The sequence below is a fragment of the Otolemur garnettii genome, unplaced genomic scaffold, assembly GCF_000181295.1.
Source record: "Otolemur garnettii isolate 467f Iridium unplaced genomic scaffold, OtoGar3 scaffold00025, whole genome shotgun sequence".
Classification (NCBI taxonomy): domain Eukaryota; kingdom Metazoa; phylum Chordata; class Mammalia; order Primates; family Galagidae; genus Otolemur; species Otolemur garnettii.
Window position 1 is genome coordinate 18,300,101 of NW_003852420.1, and position 20,735 is coordinate 18,320,835.

The following is a 20,735-nucleotide window of genomic DNA, read 5'->3' on the forward strand; positions in this document are numbered from 1 at the left end:
TGAGATTGGGCAGCAGCTGTGTGGGCCCCACAGGCTCTCTTAATGACAGTCCCTCACCTGTCATTAAGTCCCTTCCCACCTGTCTTTTCAAGAGACTCTCACAGCAGTCCTACCATAGTAGACAGGGTGTTCTCATTTTATAGATGAGAGAAATTGAGGCCCAGAGAGCCTGAGTCATACAGTGAGAGAGGGCTGGAACCATACTTACTATACTCCTGACCTGCTGGCAGTTTCTGTCATAAGCAGGTATTTGAAATGCAGGATAGCAAGTATCAGCTGATTCATATTCTGAGGATGGATCTGTCATCTCAGGTAGGGGCTCTCGTGCTGCTGGACTTCCCGGATATGGCATTTTTAAGCCCTGACTGTGCTGGCTGAGGCCCTGGTGTTAGTCTGCATCATTTCCTACATGGTTAGGCCATATGGACATCTCCTTCTGTCCTTTCTTGCTTGTTGATGATAATACTCCAGAAGCAAAGAATAAAAAGTTGCAATACGAATGCTGTACACACAAAGATGTCTGATGTCACATCCAGAATTGGGTGTGAAGTAAGAGGGCAAAGAAACAGCATCCCAGGCCTGAAAAGAGAGTCAAAGGTCACACCTGCGGGCATTTGGGTTCCCCTGGCATCCGTCCTGCCTATGTTTAGGCAGGCTGGCCAACTCCTTGGTCCTTCTTCCATCTTTGGCCATCTCTGCTTCCCCTTCATAGTCCTTACTTTCCCTCCCTGCTGTAGGGCCACATGTATCTGTGACACTCTTTGAGGTATCCGAGGACAGTAGCCACGCCTCTGACGTGTGTCGCACACCCGACATCACTAGTCAGTCCTGTTCAGTCAGTTCCAGGCTTCCAGGCTTTCTCATGCACCTCCCTATGGCTGACACAGTGCCTCATCAGTAGAGAAGGCATTTTGTTGTCATTGCTGCACTTTCTTGGGTTTCTGAGGAGAGGACTACTCATCCTGGGGTTCTAGTGTTCAGCTCAATGCGTGGCTTCCCCTCTGGAAATACGCACTTGCCGGAATGGGAATCGCCCTCTTCTCATCTGGTTCGTTTGGCATGTCACTTGCCCAGATTGACCTGTGATACCCACAGTATTATCCGGAGTTTGAGGGAATTGCCCCTTTCTAGTCCTGTGCCCTTCTTCTGCCCATGCAGCCTCAGACCATGTCTGTGGTCAGCCAGTCACTAGAAGACATTTCTGCACATGTGCTCCTTCTCTTGTGTAATTGCCCTACTTGGGATCCCAAATTTAGGATCTTAATACGAGTACAAATTCTGAGGGGAGAGCCCTCTCCCTTCCTGTGTCTCTGTCCCCAGAGCCTGCCTGGCGCAGAGACAGGCAGTGTTGCCTGTGCTGACCTGAAGTGAACTCATGGTTTCCCCATTCAGCCTGCCTGGTTAGTCTCATCCCTTGTCTCGGCTGCCTGGAGTTCTTGGCTTCTGCTTCTGTCACCCAATATACCACCTGCCACTCCAGGCACAGTGAATGAGTCTCTTACACCGTCTTTCTATTCTGGGATGCACTTGGTCATTCAGAATAATGAAAGAGGCCAACAGTAGAGGTGCACAGGACCTGGCAGCGTCTAGCTTTGCATATTGGACACAGGGCCTTGTGATAGTGTGTGAAAGCCAGGCTTTTGTGACCATCATCAGGGTTTGAGGTCAGCTCTCCAGAAGTGAGGGTAATTTTTTTTTTTTCAAGGCTCTTTTCATGTAGTACTTTCCCAGGCTGGGCTCTTAAGACCTTAGGGCTTTAGAAAGGTAGCAAGGAGGCTCACACGATAGCCCTAGTATCTGAAAAGTCAGATTTTGCATTCTCCACCCCTACTCCCTCACTTGTCAGGTTTTTGCATTGGGCTAGAGCTGGGGCAGCTCTGTAACTAGCTGTCTTCTCCTACTCACCAGTACCCTCTACTAGTAGTTATAGCTTTGATATACAAGAAAATCATGATTTCCTTTTCCAATCCACTTTTTCTGCCACCCACATACTCCCCAGCTCTTACTTATTTTGGGTGGGAAAGAGATTTGTGGATTACTTATAATTATCCTGCAGTATTAAAAGAGAAAAACATAAATATGAACTCACCTGATGATTTTATTATCTATTTCGGGTTACGTAAAATAATTAAAGTGTTTTTGTTTATTGCTTATGGTTTTTTTGAGTATGAAACTTTTAGAAGCAATCTCCAGGATGAAGTCCAGGCTTCTTACATAGTTTCTTTCCTTCTACCTTTCTCATTTCTTCTGCTACAAACCACGCAGTCCTTTGTTGATCTTTTTCATTTTGCATTATAAAGATGCTTCTTCCCAGCTTGGTGCCTGTCGCACAGTCGTTACGGTGCCAGCCACATACACCAAGGCTGGTGGGTTCAAATCCAGCCCGGGCCAGCTAAATCAATGCAACAAAAAATAGCCGGGTGTTATGACGGGCACCTTAGTCCCAGGTACTTGGGAGGCTGAGGCAAGAGAATTGCTTACGCCCAAGAGTTGGAGGTTGCTGTGAGCTGTGACACCACCGCACTTTACCAAGGGCAACATTGTGAGACTTTGTCTCTAAATAAATAAATAAATAAAATGCTTCTTCCCATTTAGCCTTTCTTCAGTGTCAGAAGGTGATAGTCTTCTCCTCTTTCTTGAATTTCTGTTCCTCACATTGCTCAGAGCTGAGTGATGAGATTTCTCCTGTAAGAAAGGTGTGTCTGCACTTTTTCTCTATTCTCCTTGTTATCTAATGAGTAAAGGATGTAGGTGTTCACAACTGCAACTTCCATCAGCCAGAAGAATAATTCTCATTTGTAGGACCTCGTTGCAAATTTATAACATCCACAGTGCTGATCAGCTCTGTCCACTCTTCCCAGAAACTATGTATTCTAAAATAACTCTTGGTTTTTCAAATTGAATAAACTGTTTCTTCCTATAACCAGTGATCAACTGTGTTTGAGGGCCAAAGAATGTACTCAGCATCATCACTAATCTCTTGTCATAGAAAGAGAGACACATCATTTTCTTATCACATTGATAGGTACATAATTCATATTCCTGAGGTTTTCTTCTTTTTCAGATCACTTGGAAAATCCTTCCCAGAAGCCATAACCATTTCTATTATATGTATTTTCATTTTATGTAATTCTCGAACAAGTTGAGGGCTTGTGTAGAACACACACACACACAAAATGTGTCAGACATCTTCTGACACTGGAGCGGAACAGGAAAATCATTATGTCGGATGAGATCCAACATAAGATTGAGAAAGGTTAATAAGTACAGCTTAGGAGCCAGCATCAGGCACCAGGGTGTGGGTCAGAGACCTCTGAGTGGAGCTAGTAGCAGAACAGACTATGCAGTTGGGCTCTCGGAGGATAAATAAGAGGATGTTCGCAGCAGATTCCAGCGCACTGGCATGAGTGAATGTTGCCAGACAGGGTGCTTACTGGATAGAGTTGTAGTTGTGGTGCTTTGGGGGAAAGAACATGCTCTTTTAGGATTCCTGGTCAGGGGCTGGAAGAGGTGGGGCCCAGCCACAGGTGAGTGCCTCCCTGACTGCCTGGAACTGGTAGTCTCAGTCTGGGAAACCTGAAGGCAGCTTCCTTTCTGAATCTGGGGGGACAAGGAACATCTCTATACTCAGAGCCTTAGGGCAGGGTCCGTGCTCTGCTGCTAGGTTCTCAGAGAGTGCCACTGTCATCCTTGGTTTCTCCAGAGTACTATGAGAGGTCACGCAAGGGTGAGGAACTTGCAGCCTTTGGATCACATATGGCCTTCTGGATTCTTGACTGCAGCCTTTTGACTAAATCCAAATTTTACAGGACAAATCCTTTCATTAAAAGGGGCGCAGCAGAGAAAGATTTAATTTCTTGCTTCTTTTGGTACTTACAAAAGAATAATCTTGTTTGTTTGGTTTTTTTGGGGGGAAATAGTCTCACTTTGTCGCCCTTGGTAGAGTGCTCTGGTGTTACAGCTCACAGCAACCTCAAACTTTTTTTTATTTTTTAAGAGACAGATTCTCACTTTTTACCCTCAACAGAGAGCTGTGACGTCACAGCTCACAGCAACCTCCAACTCCTGGGCCCAGGTGATTCTCTTGCCTCAGCCTCCAGAGTGGCTGGGACTATAGGTGCCCACCAAAACACCCAGCCATTTTTTGTTGCTGTTTGGCTGGGCCTAAACCCTCCACCCTCAGTATATGGGGCCAGCACCCTACCCCCTGAACCACAGGCACCTCCCAACCTCAAACTCTTGGGTTCAAGCAGTCCTCTGGCCTCAGCCTTTAGAGTAGCTGGGACTACAGATGCCCTTCACAACACCAACTATTTTTATTTTTAGAGATGGGGTCTCACTCTTGCTCAGGCTGGTCTTGAATTCCTGAGCTTAAGCAGTCCACCTACCTCGGCCTTCCAGAGTGCTAGGACTACAGGAGTGATACAAAAGAACAATCTTGAATACAAAAGTCTTGAAATCAGAAGGCCACAGGTTCCCCACCCTTGCATGGGCTCATGTGGAAATTCTATGTGGAGGAAAAAAGGAAGATGGGGCTGTTTTGAGGGACCTGGAGTGGGGTGAGAACCCAAAGAGCTTTCCCCAGGTCTGCTGAAGCTTCCCTGGAACCTGGTTTAAAAATCACTAGAGTTATACTGTACTATCTCCAAGGGCCCTTCAGCCCTGGAATTCAGAGGTTCCACATCTTTTCAATCCCTGCACCCATCAACCAGCTTGTGACCTGGCACAAGTGGCCTCATCTCTCTGGGCCTAGCTTTACAGGCTGTGGTGAGACTCAGCCAAACTGCAGAAGGAGGAGGTGGCTAGCAAACCCGTGTCAGGGGTTCTCACTGTTCCTGGAGAGAGAGTCAGGAACATCTGGACCATGTGTCTACAGAGGAAGACCTGAAGGACAGTGGGCAGTAGTGCCAGACACTGTGGGCACCTTTTTAGCCATGTGCTGGCATCTTGGTCAGGGGACACCAGACTTCTGTACTCAGGGTCAGCAGAGCCAGAGCTGCTATCATCTAGCCCACTCAGGAAATAGCTGAACCCTGTCCGAGGACCCTAGGTATAAGAGCCCATTTAGGCCCTGACTGGGAAGCTGGCCTGGCCGAGATCTCAGCCACGTGGCAAGTGGCACCTGACTCTCAGCCTTGGGTGGTGTGAGCATATATGAGCTCAAAGCACTGGCTCTGCTTAGAAAGCCTGGGCTCAGACTCTTGCTTCTCCACTTTGGCTGTGAGACCCTTGGCTAATCACTTCTCTGAGCTTCAAGGTTACTTTTTTGTTTTTCTGTTTGAAATGAGAATGATGGGCCTGGTTAAGGATTGGTGAGTTGATATAATTTTTTTTTTTTAAGAGATAGAGTCTCGGGCAGTACCTGTGGCTCAGTGAATAGGGCGCTAGCTCCATATGCCGAGGGTGGTGGGTTCAAACCTCGCCCCAGCAAAAAAAAAAGCTGGGTGCTATGGCAGGCACCTGTGGTCCCAGCTACTCGGGTGGCTGAGGCAAGAGAATCACTAAGCGCAAAAACTGGAAGTTGCTGTGAGCTGTGTGACACCACGGCACTCTACGGAGGGAGACAAAGTGAGACTTTGTCTCTACCAAAAAAAGAGAGAGAGAGACAGTCTCACTTTGTCGCCCTCAGTGGAGTGCTGTGGCATCATAGCCACAGCAACCTCCAACTCTTGGGCTGAAGCAATGCTCTTGCCTCAGCTTCCCAGGTAGCTAGGACTACAGGTGCCTGCCACATCGCCTGGCTATTTTTTGTTGCAATTCTCATTGCTGTTTTAGTTGGCTGGGACCAGGTTCAAACCCGCCACCCTCAGCATATGGGGCCAGCTGAACTGCAGGTGCCACTGAGCCACAGGTGCCACCTGTGAGTTGATAAAATTAAAGTTCTTCTTGCTTGGACAGTTCAATCCTTGGTCGATAGGAAATGCCGTAGCAGGGGTGTCCAGCCTCCAGCTTGGGAGCCACCTGTAGATTATTTGAGGACTGTTTTGCTAATCTGTAGTGTCAGATATCCTAAAAATTATGCACAGGCCTTTTCTTTTTGCTCATCAGCTGTTGTTAGTGTTTGTGTAGTTAATGTGTGGCCTAAGACAATTCTTCCAATGTGCAGCAGAAAAGAAAAAAGGCTGGACATCCCACTAGAGCTAATGCAATCTGCTTTTCCACCCACTGAGAACCAGTTGTCCACCACCTGGAAAGGCATTACTTGACTTCTCCTGACTGTCTGCTGGCCCAAGTATATCAGGAAAACCCCCCTGACGCTCCGATCTCAGATCTTCAGCTGGGGTGTGAGCTGCTCTCCAGAGAGCAACTGGAGGTGGGGAGGAAGCTGCCCTGGCAACCACGCATGTCCTCCCAGGCAGCTGCTCCAGGCCCATGGAGTGGAATGGCCATCTGCACTCTGGATGGGGTTCTCCTGACACCTATGTCCTGGTGCCAAGAGCCTGAAACCTAACTTGGTCTGTCAACAGAAGGGGCTTTCTCTGTTTTCACCCGGCTGGAACTGAGACACCACCAGAAGTGCCTCCTGGCTGCCTCCATCTCAAGGTTCCCAGGAGATTCTTGCCTTTCTATGGGAGGCTTTTATAGACAGGCTTCCTGGGGAGCAGGAAGGGACCAAAGCCCCACAAGAAGTATGGAGTTCTGAGGGGGCAGCTATGGCAGCAGTGATAGACTTGTGAGCCACAGGCCACCTTAGTCCCAGATGTCTATCTGTGTGGTATACCTTAAAACTATGAATTAACTCCATTTGAAAATTTGGAGGGTTTTTTTTTTTTGGCATAATTGATTTTTTATTTGATACATAGTATATGTACATATGATACTTTGAAACTTTCATGCATTGTGTAATCAAATCATTTACCTTTTCTTTATTCTGGGAACATTGGAATTCTAACCATTTAAAAATATGCAATAGGTTATTCAGAGGTTGTATACACTTTTAAAAATCCAGATTTCTGGCACATTCTGCATCTTTGAGAATGTTGGGTCCAGGTGTCTACGTGGCAGCTTTGGGCCAGAGAAGTTAGGTGCCCTGTAGACATCTGAACTTGCAACCCCTATTCGGGGCCAACCCACGTAGTTTACAGCTGGGGAAACTAAGGCCCAGAAAGGACTTAGGACCTACACAAGGTACACAAGTGGCAGCCCACTACAGTCAGTGTTGAGTTTAGAGCCTAGCAGCCTCGCCTTGCAGAACAGAGCTTTCTACGTGCCACTAGTAAGGGTAAAAAGTCTCTTCTCTCATCTATAAAACAGTCATAATTACCTCTCCTCCCAGAGGTGTCTGGATAAAGCAGTACCTGACTCAGGGCCTCACTCAGTAATAGTTCTTTTAAATCAGTGTGATACATCTTGCCCAGAAAGGGTTGCTGGAAGTACCACTTACTTTCTTTCTCTGCCACTTTTGAGAAAAGATTATTTGTCAAACTCCTTCAGATACCCAGGACCTAGGGTTCTTTCAGCCCACTGCCCAACTTCCAGCAGAGTTGCTCAAGGCTCTACCTGCCGCCAGATTGTGCCTCTGTGGTGTGTGTGTGTGTGTTGAGGGCTGACCTGAAGGCAGGTCAAAGCCCTGGCCTTGGGCATTAAATTCCAAATCAAAGACAGGAGTAAATTATTCTTCCCTGTGCATCAGTTTACCCAGTTGTCCAATAGGGATTTGTTCGTTCATTATGTATTTACTGAGCCCAGCTGTATATTGGGCATGGTGCTGGGAGAGCATCATTATATATGAGTTAAGGTCCCCACCCTCGTGGACCTATCTGAGGTACTCAGGTTTCCTATCTGATAGGAAAGAGAGGCAAAAGACAAGTGAACTAACAAGTGAAACTTCAACTTCAGTGAAACACACAGGACCCTGTGAGAATGACAGCTTTAGACGGGGTGGTCAGGAAGGCTTTACTGAGGATGTGCCACTTGAGCTGAGACCTGAAAATGGGATGAGAAGAAATAGTCGTACAAAGAGGAGGGTGGGGATCATTTTAGAGCACAGCAGGATCAGAGGCCCTGGGTGGGAGCATGCTTGGGGTGTCTGAAGAATAGCAGAGGGGATGTGTAGCCCTATGTAACGAGCATGAGGAGAGTATACGGACTGAGGGTGGGAAGGGGCCGGTTTCTGTTGTAGGCCAAGGTGAGCAATGTGGATGTGATTCTGCACAGAGTGGACAGCCTTTGAAAAAGCTTTGGAAAGGGGGACTGGGCGCAGTGGCTCATGCCTGTAATCTTAGAACTCTGGAAGGCTGAGGCAGGTGGATTGCTTGAGCTCATGAGTTTGAGACCAGCCTGAGCAGAAGCGAGACCCCTGTCGCTACTGAAAATAGAAAAACTGAGGTAAGAGGATCACTTGACCCTGAGTTGGGGGTTGCTGGGAGTTATGATGCCATGGCACTCTACCCAGAGCAATAGCTTGAGAATGTCTCAAAAAGAAAAGAAAAGCTTTAGAAAGGGGAAGAAGTCTAAGGCGCCAGCCACATACACCTAAGGTGGCAGGTTCGAATCCCCAGCTCGGGCCCGCCAAACAACAATGATGGCTGCAACCAAAAAAAAAAAAATGGCCAGGCGTTGTGGCGGGCACCTGTAGTCCCAGCTACTTGGGAAGCTGAGGCAGGAGACTCGCTTGAGCCCAGGAGTTGGAGGTTGCTGTGAGCATGATGCCATGGCACTCTACCCAGGGGGATAGCTTGAGGCTCCGTCTCAAAAAAAAAAAAGGGGGTGGAAGAAGTAATCCCATTTGCACTTTTAAAAACTTAGGAATTTAGAAAGTGAATGTGGGTGAGATGGGCCACAGGTAAAGCTGAGAGGCTAGTAGGGAAAAGGACCAGGCCTGTGGGGTGGAGAGAAGCTGGTCTGTGTACTAGAGGGGTGATGCTTTGCAGCTGGGGGAGCAGTGGTAGTGTGTCCCTGAGTGTTTAGGGTCCCCACTTAGAGAGCAAGACTGTTGTGGAGAAGGAAAGGATTCAGATTCATTCTGGACACTCAGCTTGAGATGGCCTTGGCATTTCCCAGCAGAGCTGCCAAGTACACTAGTCTCTTGAGATAGTGGATGATATGCCCTCTTAGCTGCTGTCAGCGCCTGGGTGCAGTGAAATCCTCTAACCTCAGGTCAGTCTGGAAGGACTTTGTGCAGGATACTGTGGGCAGAAAGAAGGTGCCTCAGTTCTCACTGTCCAGGCAGCCTTGGGAAGCTGAGAACTCTGTCTTGAGAAATAGTCACTCGCTCTCTCGAATCTCCTTGCCTTGGTCCCTATCCTCCCTTCACCATCTAAAGCACCTGAATCCCATTTTGCCAAATTGCCCTGTTTCCCTACTCACAGAGGATCCCTTCACTGGAAACCCTATAATCTCCTTGCCATTGGTGGCTCTGGCCATCCATCCAAACCCAGTCAACCAATACTTCCAGAAAGGCCCCCAGACTGCTCTCTCCTGCCTCCCAAAACCATGGTAACCAGAATTGCATGGGCCCACAATTACAATGCACCTCATGGCTGTCATCTCCTTGCTCCTACCCAGAGCACTTGTATCACACCCCATTTTATGGGTGAAACAATTGATATGCCCAAGGCAGTGCAGTGGAGGGCCACGGGGTAGTAGTGGTCAGCCTTTAGGCAGCCTAGGTTCAAGCCACAGCCCCAAAGCTGCCTTAGCTGGGAAGTGAGTCAGGGCAAGACATTCCACCTCTCCAAAAAGTGGAGCAGTGACAACTACCTGATAACATACTGGTTTTGAGGATCTGGTCAGCCGAAATCAAGTCTCATTAAGTTCACAAAGTCATGGCAAATACTAGACTATGGCTCTTATGGGAAAAACGACATCATTATAAAGCCTTTGGTCACTGCATTTCTACTAACCACTCAATACATAACCTTGTTTTATATGTGTTTCTGTTTAGGATTCTTCACTTAATAATATATTATTGACTCATTAACATTGAACTCGTGGCCAGCAGCCCTGTGAGTCATGCCTGAATGAAGCGTGTCTAACACACAGGTTTTTTTCCATCAGGCACACTGCAGGCTTCTTGCACAAAGCACTAGGCTGCCCTTCAGCACTGTGCTTGGAGGACCATTCTAAACAGTGAAATCATCAAAAAAAGCGCAGAAATGGGAAAATGGGCAGTGAAGAAGACACTTGTTTACAGTATGAGAGCTGAATAAGGGAGTGTCAGCTTGTGCAGCCCCAGCTGCAGATGTGTGCATCAGACACGTCTACAAGTGACCGCAAAAGCCTCGAATGTTGATTTTGCAGTTGGAAGTGAATTTCAGTGAGGAGGTAGTTCGCATGTAAGAGTCTGGAAAGAACTAGGACCAGGCCCAGCCCTAGTGAGTGCTCAGGCAGGTCAGCTGTTAGCGGGAGTGTAATTACCAACAGGACTGCCGCCTGGCCTCTTGACAGGGCTCTGAGCTTTATGGCTTTGTCTTCACTAGTGTGACACCTTTGTAACTTTGACTCCTTTGCATGTTGGGATCCAAGGGGTCCCTATTCTGGAGGCCCTAATGCCCCACCCCCCTGGGGCTTGTTCCAAGTCCACTGGGGAGGGGCTGGGGTCCTGGCACCATTGAAAGGTTTTGAACAAAATAGTGACATGGTTGGATTCCTCAAATGGCTGGGGTAGAAGGAGAGCAGGAAAGCAGGACAGGAAGTTGTAAGGCCAGGGGTCATGGGTGTGGTGGTCTCAGGGAGCCTGACTCTAGGTTTAGGGAAGGGTGGGAGAGGTAGTTAAGGGGAACCTGGCTGTGGGGAACAGAGGATCCCCAGGAATTGGGAGGGTGTTGGCGTGAGAGTTGCTAACAGTCTATCCCTCTTGCTGGAGTCTCAAAGTAAAGTTTGACTTGCTAATTTTTTTAAGGTTTTAATTTTCTTCAGAATGATATGAGGGTACATACAATTAGGTTACATTGTTTGCATTTATAAGTAAAGTCCAAGTTATAGTTGGGTCCTTCACCCAGGAGTGTGCCATACACCTGTGCCTTGTACCCATTGGGTGGAAATTTACCTAATGACATTGCACAGTGAGGGAGGGAGCCTCAGACTGAAACAGGAAGAGGGGGTCTTACGGGCTGTTAGCAGCGAAGTGGCTCTGAGTGGGCAATCTGTCCCTGATCCTGACCCAGCTGCTTAGAATTCTCTCCCAGCTCCTGTTTTGAGGGAAAGAAACAGAGGGGAGGAGGAGGAAGGAATTTGAGGCTATTGGGCTTTGTTTTCACCATAGCACACAAATGAGTTGCTGGATTTATCTGTGTGGGTTGACATGTTACTCACTGGGTGGGAGAAGGGAGGGGATCTCATGGGCCCTCAGCTCTTCTAACAAGTCCTTTTCTCAGTCTGGCTCTGTCTGAGGCCAGCCTTGCCCCCTCATGAGGAGCCTGGAGCTGGGCCCCACTGCCTTCTCTGTGAAGCCTGCTGCCCTGGTCCCCACACTGTCTATGACTCTGTGGCATCTATTTTTCTGGGGAGTCTGGGCCTCTTCTCCTTTAATCCCCTGCCAAACTCAGGCCCCTGGGAGCCAGCAGCCATGAGGGCCATGCTGGCTTACAAGGCAGTTGTAAGGAACTATCTTCTTGGGGAGCTCAGAAGATGGAGTCACGGCCACTCCTGAGCATTTGAAGCTCTGTTTGGCCATTAAAAGACAAAATGCAGGCCCCACGCCGATAGCTCAATGGTTAGGGTGTCAGCCACATACACTGGAGCTGGCGGGTTTGAATCCAGCTTGGGCCAACTACAACCAAAAATAGCCAGGCATTGTGGTGGGAAGCTGTAGTCCCAGCTACTTGGGAAGCTGAGGCAAGAGAATTGCTTAAGCCCAAGAGTTTGAGGTTGCTTTGAGCTGTGATGCCACAGCACTCTACTGAGGGCAACATAGTGAGACTCTGTCACAAACAAAAAAATGCAGAAACCAATTCATTCTGACCTGATAAATACAGTTTGGCGGATAAAATCTTGGGGCAAAAGACAGAGATAATGAGACAAAGGGAGCTTCCCCTAAGAAGCAAACACTTGTGTGCTGTGGGGTAGGGAGGCTGGGCTAGATGTCTGGGGCCAGGGACCAGCTGCATTGCACAGCTGGCCTGTCTGAGCCTTTGTATGAGGAACCTGGATGGCCAAGGTGGGCATGTAGGAGGCAAGCACAAAGACCATGGGACAGGATGAGTGGTTCAGGATGCTGCAACTTAGTGGGTGCTTCACTCCGAAGCTTTGAAAATGTGCTCAAGGACCAGCTAGAGGGAAAGTTACACTGTAGGGTGCTTAGCCCTCAGCTTCTCAGGCAAACCCAGTTTTCCAGACTGAATGGACAGAGTTTGACTCACATGTCATATGAATTTGGGCACACAGAATGTCTCCTGTGGGCAGGGAAGGTCAGCAGTCACATGCTAGAGGATGCAGGACTGGTCACTTCCAGCATCTTGGGTCTGTGTGGGGTACATGCCTCCTTCTCAAAGGAGGATTGGCAAATGATGGTTATGCACCCTGTGGGTGGGGTCACTGGGCCGCAAACACAGGGACCATCGGGAGGCATAACCACAGCTCTGAGTGCTCCAACTGATGCACAAAGACAGACAAAGGGCTGGCTCTGCCCAGGCCAGAAAGAACTGGGACTGGCCAGGCACAGTGGCTCCCACCTGTAATCCCAGCATTCTGGGAGGCCGAGGTGGGTAGACTGCTCTGAGCTCACAAGTTTGAGACCAGCCTGAGCTAGAGCAAGACCCTATCTCTAAAAATAGAGAAATAGCCCAGTGTTGTGGCAAGCTTCTATAGCCCAGCTACGTGGGAGGCTAAGGCAAGAGGATCACTTAAGCCCAAGAGTTTGGGGTTGCTGTGAGCTGTGATGCCACAGCACTCTACCAAGGGCAATAAAGTGAGATTCCATCTCAAAAAAAAAAAAAAAAACAAAAAACTGGGACTGGAGGGCTGGCCAGAGTCAAGGAGCCTGGAGGATGGGGAGAAACAGGTGCACATGGAGTGGCATGGACATGGGGATGTGTGGGGGGATGGTGCCCAGTGCTTTTGGTTCTCTGAAGCTGGAAGAGGCTTTGTGAAAGGTGAGAGGGGCAGGAGATGAAGCTGCAAAGATGGGTGAGCAGGGTCTAGGCAGAAAGGATTCTAATGGGAGCCGAAACCTTAGATATGAAAGTGATGGGACTTTGCTATGGCCAGATCATCTTGATTTTGGCAACTGAGGTTTTTTGTAGTTACTTTCTCATTTAACAAACACTTATTGGGTCTGGGATATGACCACTATGCCAAGACCGACAAAGCTCCCTGAGCTGCCCCAGCCATCAGCAAGTGAATCCTGCAGTAAGATGCTGACAGGTGTGGTGGATATCCTGATGGAGATTCCTGGGTAGAAGCAGCAAGGAAGGCAGTCAAGGGAGGCCTCTAAGAGAAAGTGATGTTTGAAACATGAGGACCTGAAGGAAGGCTTCCAGGCAGAAAGAACAAACAGCATGTGAAAAGGCCACTAGGGAAAAAGTAGCTAGAGCAGGATGTTGGAAGAGGCAGGAGTAAGTGGTTAGATTGTATTTCCTCTATTAACAGTGTTGAAATATGGTTACCAGGTCAAGTTCCAGCCCCCTACCCCACGGAGCTGTATTCAGAACTGAGGGGTACCTGCCCCCCAGGGAGACCTTTTGAGCCCTAAATCCTCTGTTAGTCACACTATTTATCTGGCTGTAACCTGTGCCCCAGGAGACATAGCAGTCTAAGATAAGCTCACTTTTCCTCTTATCACATCAGGCCTAGGCTCATGTTCTGGCTGGTTCACTCTCCCTCTAGTGACAGGCCGCGTCAGCCAGGCTCAGGGCCTCGGAGTGTGCTTTAGTAGAACTCTGGGCCCAGCAGCTCTGAGAGGCTGGAGGGTCAGTCCTCTGTCCAGACTTCTGGCAGCTTCATTATCTACCATTGGGAAGGGGAGGTGCCTCTAACTGCATTAGATCCTGGTGAACACTGCACACGCTCCTCACAGCCAAGGTTGTCCCCATCTCACAGATATGGACAAGGACACTGACTGGTGTCACACAGCCTCAGCTAGGCTTACAGCTCAATTCTGGCTTGCCCATACTGTTATAACTGTAAGGAGATATTCCCTCTTAACATTTTTTTTTTTTTTTTTTTAGAGACAGGGTCTTGCTCTGTCACCAGGCTGTGGAGTACAAACAGCGATCATAGCTCACTGCAGCCTCTAGCTTCTGAGCTCAAGCAATTCTGCCTCAGTGTCCCAAGTAGCTGGGACTACAGGCATATGCCACCACACCTGGCTAATTTTTCAAATTTTTTATAGAAATGAGGTTGGACAATGTTGCCAAGGCTGGTCCCTAACTGCTCGCCTCAAGTGATTCTCCTGTCTCAGACTTCCAGAGTGCTGGGATTATAAGCGTGAGCCTGCTGGGCCTGGCCCCCTTAAACATTTTGAGTAAATTGGGACTGGCTTCACTGTCCTATTCTCAATTAGGTCATTTCAAGAATGTTATGAAGATGGAATCATACACTACATAACTTACATAACTTTGGGATGGCTTTTCTCAGAGTCATTTGCTTGGGAGTCACTTAAGTCATTGCTTGTATCAGTAGTTCATCCTTTCATTGCTGAGTAGTATTCTGTGGGGTGGGTGTGCTGCAGTTCATTTAATCTCTTACCCACTGAAGGGCAGTGATTGTTTCCAGATCCAGGCTGTTTCTAGATTTTGGCTTTTAGAAATAGAACTGCAGTGAACATTTGTGTAGAAGCTTTCTGTAAACATGTTTTCATTTCTGTGGGATAAAAGCCCAAGAGTGCTATGCTATTGCTAATTTGCATGGTAATTGCATGCTTAGTTTTATAAGAGAATTCCAATGTGTTTTCCCTGGTAGTTGTATCATTCATTTTCTCTACATTCTTGATAACTTTTGATGATGTTTTATTTTAACCATTCTGGGAGATTTGTGAAATGGTATCTCCTAGTGGCAGATGGATGGATTCTACTGTCCCTTGTCCACAGTCCTGTAACACTGGGCCTTGCTTCATCAGCCCATCTCTATCACCATGATGGGTAGCCCCTTTAAGGCAGGGCTTACTTGTCTCCCCCAGCACAGGCCAGGCTCCGTCACAGCCTTGTGGCACCATGACCCTCACCATCTAGCCCATGTCCCAGCTGGGTAGTACCTTTGTGTGTGATGGAGGTGGAGGGTTAATGCTGGCATTCTCCACTGGACTTCGCCTTGCATGAGGGTGGCAGGGCCTGTGTGTGTCTGTCTTGGTGGTTGCTGTGTCTGACCCTTAATCTCCTGCCCTAGATATCCTTGCCGAGAAAATGGCTAAGGCCCAGAGCTAAAGCCAGTTAGGCAGGGCCTCCACCTTGGAAGGGGCTTGAGAGGGTTGAAGGCTTCATCTTCTCACCTTTTCCCCTTCTCTCTGGCCTTCTTTCATTCATGTGCAGGTTCATCATGCCTAGTGGCATATAAGAAGACCCCGCCACCGGTCCCTCCACGCACCACATCAAAGCCGTTCATCTCAGTCACGGTCCAGAGCAGCACCGAGTCTGCCCAGGATACCTACCTGGACAGCCAGGACCACAAGAGTGAGGTGACCAGCCAGTCGGGCCTGAGCAACTCGTCAGACAGCCTAGACAGCAGTACCCGACCGCCCAGCGTGACACGGGGTGGAGTTACCCCAGCCCCTGAGGCCCCAGAGCCACCCCCGAAACATGCAGTGCTGAAGAGTGAACAAGGGACACTGACCAGCTCTGAGTCCCACCCTGAGGCCATCCCCAAAAGGAAACTGTCATCTATAGGAATACAAGTAGGGGCTCCTTTTGCACTCTGTGTCCTGGGTCCACTCCGTGCACCTGCCTGCGTGTAATTACATCTGGTGGAGGCCCACTAGGTCTTCTGGGAAAAGGTGGTTTGTCTGTCTGTTTTGGGAGGTCAGCCCCAAGAGGCCAAAGCAAATTCCACCCATGGCCATGCCTTGCTTGTATCTACTGAAACATGTTGCAAAGCTGCAGCCAGGGGCATGTTTCTGCTCCTCTGATGGGTTGTCCCAATGAATGTAGTTACACTCAGCCAGCCATCTCCTGTCCACTGTTTGCCTGTTCACTATCTGTCTGTCCACTCCACCTTTGCCCTGCCAACCAACCCGTGGGAGGCGGGGCTGGCCTAACGGTTCTCTAATCCAAGGTCAGCTCGGGTGCGGAGGCCATAGCCCCGCTTGGCGGCGGGAGCAGCATGGAACATAGACGCCGGTGGGCCGGGGCCCAGGACCCAGGGCCCTGGAGCCAAGGGGGTTGTTCGAAGGGAATTTTGCCCAGAGCCCTTTCGGGCCTTGGGGACAGGTAGGTGGCTTGAAGCAGCAGGCCTATGTCAAGTTGAAAACAGTAATTGATACTGGTCTTAATGCCTTCCCTCATGGGAAGGGGTCCAGGAAGATGGTTCCCTGGGGCCAGGTAGCCAAAGTCAGCAGGCCCTCTCAAAAGCCAAACTCACCACACACCCATAGCCACGGACCACAGCAGTGGGTACACCAGTCTGCCCCACCTGGCTTCACTGCACCTCCTGCATGCACGCAACATCAATGTATGTCCTCTGCTAGCTAAGCCTGGGAAACCTGGGCCCTGCCTTTACTTTTCAAGAGTTGCTCTAAATCCATAGTGAGAGGACTCTCCCTGTCCTTGCTAAATGTACAGACCAAAGTAGGACCACTCAGGGTGCAAGAGAGGGGTGGCTACAGTGGGTGAGGGCTCAGAATGAAGCAAGTCTTCCCAAGGCCAGGAGGTTGATGGAAGAGGATGAAGTACATTGTGGCTTAGGGCTGGCAGGGCTCTTCATTTTCCCAGCCTCCCTGCCCACCCCCAATCCCCAGAGCAGTTGGACATGGGGAAGTTGATGATAAAGCACTCGAAGGCAGAGGACACAGGATACAAAGGAGAGGACAGAATGGAATAGAAAAGTCTCACTGGGTATTCTTGCACTTGACTGGATTTGTGTCCCCCAAGAGGCAGCTGTGGGCTTCAGCTTCCCCACATGTGTTATATGGAGGAGAAGAATTGGCCAGGAGACTCTGATGTCTTATTTTCTGGGCTCCTTCATGGAGGTCCAGACCCCACCTGATACAGCTTCTCCAGGTGGGATTTTTAGAAACATAGAGAGTAGCCTATTCTGACCCTTGGTCCTCACCACCCAAGCCTTTAGGCAGTCCCACCCTATTATTGGCTAAAGTAGATGTTCTTTTCAGAAGGCCTGAGAAAGCGGTGGACTATTCTTGATTCATTTCATCCAGAAAATGACATTGGGATAAGGACTGTAGCTCTTTGGCCCACTCTGGATGTCCCTTTCCCCAAACTCACACTCCCAGCCCCATCTGTGCTCTCACTGCACTTCATTAAAAGTGATGCTGGCTGGGAGCAGTGGCTCATGCTTTTAATCCTAGCACTCTGGGAGGTTGAGGCAGCCAACCTGTCTGAGCTCCTGAGTTCAAGACCAGCCTGAGCCAGAGTGAGACCTCATCGCTAAAAAAAATAGCTAGGCATTGTGGCAGGCGCCTGTAGTCCCAGCTACTTAGGGGGCTAAGGGAAGACAATCACTTGAGCCCAAGAGTTTGAAGTTGCTGTAAGCTGTGAGGCCATGGCACTCTACCAAGGAGGACAAAGTGAGACTGTCTCAAAAAAAAAAAAAAGTAGTGATGCTCATTCCTTTAGCTGGCTGTTGTTGAAGGTAAATGTGGCCACATACCTTTCCCAGAATGCCTCCTTCTCCCCATTTTTAGAGGACTAGAGAGTTCCCAGTATCTGAGGATACCCTGAATCCTCGTCCTACCCCTTGGTTCCTCAAACCTTAGGTCAAATGTGGATTCTCCTCCATTCTTAAGAGACAATTAGAACATTGGCCTAGCTGCTTTGTGACCAGGCACCATTGTCCCAGAAAAGAAAGGCAGGCCCATGTAATCTCTATTGTTATCACTCTTCCACTTCTTAGGAACGTAGAGAGAGTGCTTTGGACTTGGCCCTGGCCTCTGGTCCTTTCCTGAGGCCACCTGGTGCCAAAGATAACCTCAGCTAAGTATGACTGAGGCACAGGGATGGCATCCCATAGTCTCCAGGGACTTCACTGCTATTGCCTTGATGGCAGTTTCCAAGCCTGGAGCTGCTGTCCGAGGTTTGCTCTACCTACAGTAGGCGCCTCCAGCCTGCCCTTCCAGCTTCAGCCGCAGGGTTGGGGGAGTGATCTTTTTGCCTCAAGACAGCCCCCAGCTTCAACTACACCAGATAACGGCTGTGGCTTTGTGTGTGTGTGTTTTCTTTCTCTTTCGTCGTCCTTTTTTTCTTCTCTTTGGTGCGTGTAAAGGAGAGGACTAGAAGGAACGGTTCCCACCTCTCGGAGGACAACGGACCCAAAGCGATCGATGTGATGGCACCCTCCTCAGAGTAGGGAAAGCCAGTCATCTCCACCCCATCCCACCTCCCGTCCCCTGCCCGCCCGCCTCCGCGAGAATGAGCAGTGCCCGGCTTAACCTGGTCCAGCCTCGGGCCCACGTGCAGTGTCCGCATGCCTCGTATCCGTCTGTCCACATGTCCGTTTGCGTCGTCCCACTAATGTGAATTTCAGCAGCAAGTGTGGTGTTTGTTTTTTTTGTCTTTGTCTCCGTGCCGTTGCTGTTGTTGTCCTCAATAAGGTTGACTGCATTCAGCCAGTGCCAAAAGAGGAGCCCAGTCCCGCTACCAAATTCCAGTCCATCGGGGTTCAGGTAGAGGACGACTGGCGGTAAGTCGGACAGAGGTGGCAGCTGCTTCTCCCCTCTCCTCTCCCTCCCTCTGCTCTCACCTCTCCCGCTCTCCCTAACCCACTTCTCCTTGCTGAATTTCTAATAACCAAGCTGGGTTTGGGGTGCGGGCGGTGGCCCAGGCATGGGAGGCTGGGCAGGGGGTGGGCGGGTGGACAAATGAGCACTTGCTCTGTGAGACCAGTCAGCCCATGGGGGGCCAAAGCTGGGCTGGGACATGGCCTCAGCTACCCTGATGGTGGTCTTCCTGGCCCCACTGCAGTAAACAGGCAACCTTATGACCGTGTCCTTGTGTGTGTGTGCGTGTGGGCTTGGGCGGGAAGGGGCAAGGGCTGAGCCGAGAATGAGACTGGGGCTGTGGGACCCGCTTCAGGCGCATGGTGAGCAGATGATGCATCCGTTTCTCTGTCTCCCGTGTGTCTGGGTCAGGGCGGCCTCTGGTCTTTAGCCCTTTTGATGACTCTCTCCTTCCTGTCCCCTCCCCATGCACCCTCCACCCACAGAAGCAGCGCCCCCTCTCACAGTATGTCCTCCCGACGGGACACTGACTCGGACACCCAGGATGCCAACGACTCAAGCTGCAAGTCATCTGAAAGGAGCCTCCCGGACTGTACCCCACACCCCAACTCCATCAGTATCGATGTCGGTCCCCGGCAGGCCCCTAAAATTGCCCAGATCAAGCGCAACCTCTCCTATGGAGACAACAGCGACCCTGCCCTAGAGGCGTCCTCGCTGCCCCCACCTGACCCCTGGCTTGAGACCTCCTCCAGCTCCCCAGCAGAGCCAGCACAGCCAGGGGCCTGCCGTCGAGATGGCTACTGGTTCTTAAAGCTACTTCAGGCAGAAACAGAGCGGTTGGAAGGCTGGTGCTGCCAGATGGACAAGGAGACCAAAGAGAATGACCTCTCTGAAGAAGGTATGTGCTGTCAGGATGGCCCCTGGGGTGAGGAGAGTGTATACAGCTGCTTCTCCAGCTTTTGGCCAGCCAGCCTTGGAGCTCCTGAGTGGAAAGGGTCTCTTGGATACTCTTCTGGTGCCAGTTCTTGTGATCTCCCTCTTACTTTCATTCCTCCCTTTCTGCCATCTGTCTGCCTACCTAACCAGACTTCTCTTTCCATAAAGACTCACTGGATTCAGCACATGTGGATTTGAATCTCAGCTCTTCCCTTACTAGTGAAGTGAGCTCATTCAAGTTACTCTGAGCTGGTTTCCTCATCTGTAAAAAATTAGATAATCCTCGTCTCTTTGCTGCATAAGTTTGTTGTAAGGGTCACATGTGGTAACATACCTAAAGGGCCCTAGGAAGTGCTGGATGCAGGAAAGTCATGCCACATCTGTGCCTTAGGCTCCTTACTACATGCTCTGTGGGTACCAAGCACCAGGGATCTAACTGGGCCCCAACAGGCTGTGAGAAGTTATCTACTTTTCTACTTACATTTCTATCTATCCATGCCTATTTCCAAAAATTCCTGAGAAATTAGGTCAAGGAAGAGCTGGAAATGTGCAGGAAGCCTAGATTTACAGTGATTAAAGGGGAAGGGTGATTAGGAAGCAGGCCTTGGGAAGGTCCAGGCTGTTGCCCTGCACCCACCTAGTTCAGCCAAAGCCTTGGTTCCCAATTCGCTCCTCCTCCACAAAACGTTTAGGAAGGACAGACCTTAAGAGTATCCAAATGATGTAGACCATGTATCCTGCCAATACCTGATGGGGTGGGCCCTGAGGAAAGCTGTCTTTGATTCAGAGGGTACTTTGGAGTCATTGTTTCACTGTCATCTAGGCCAGTTCCCAGCTCTGATGTCACACCCACTAGTGTGCAGGAGCTGCCATAGGGATGTGCCTGATAACTCTTTACAATGTTAGTATTGCCAGCGGGTAAGGATCACAGAGCACTAAAAGCCTTCTAACAGAAAACATCCAGCCCACTTTCCCTACTTGCAATTCTTAAAGCTGTATATTCTGGTATTTGCCTTCATTATTTTTTAAAAAGTTT

General features: G+C 49.5%; 1 protein-coding gene across 8 annotated transcripts in view; it reads left to right on the top strand.

Annotated features, from left to right (window-relative positions):
- The window catches only part of DLGAP4 (DLG associated protein 4), an 88,583-nt gene that overhangs the window by 41,615 nt on the left and 26,233 nt on the right, over window positions 1-20,735 (top strand). For 5 of the 8 annotated variants that reach the window (XM_023512154.1, XM_003788139.3, XM_012804154.2 and 2 more), the window contains 3 exons: window positions 15,408-15,769; window positions 18,638-18,726; window positions 19,249-19,661. In XM_023512154.1, the coding sequence (XP_023367922.1) occupies window positions 15,408-15,769; window positions 18,638-18,726; window positions 19,249-19,661 (864 nt within the window). Of the gene's footprint in view, window positions 1-15,407; window positions 16,302-18,309; window positions 18,390-18,637; window positions 19,662-20,735 lie in introns of those variants that run through there. The other 3 variants (XM_003788140.3, XM_023512157.1, XM_023512156.1) reach the window with 3 other exon arrangements.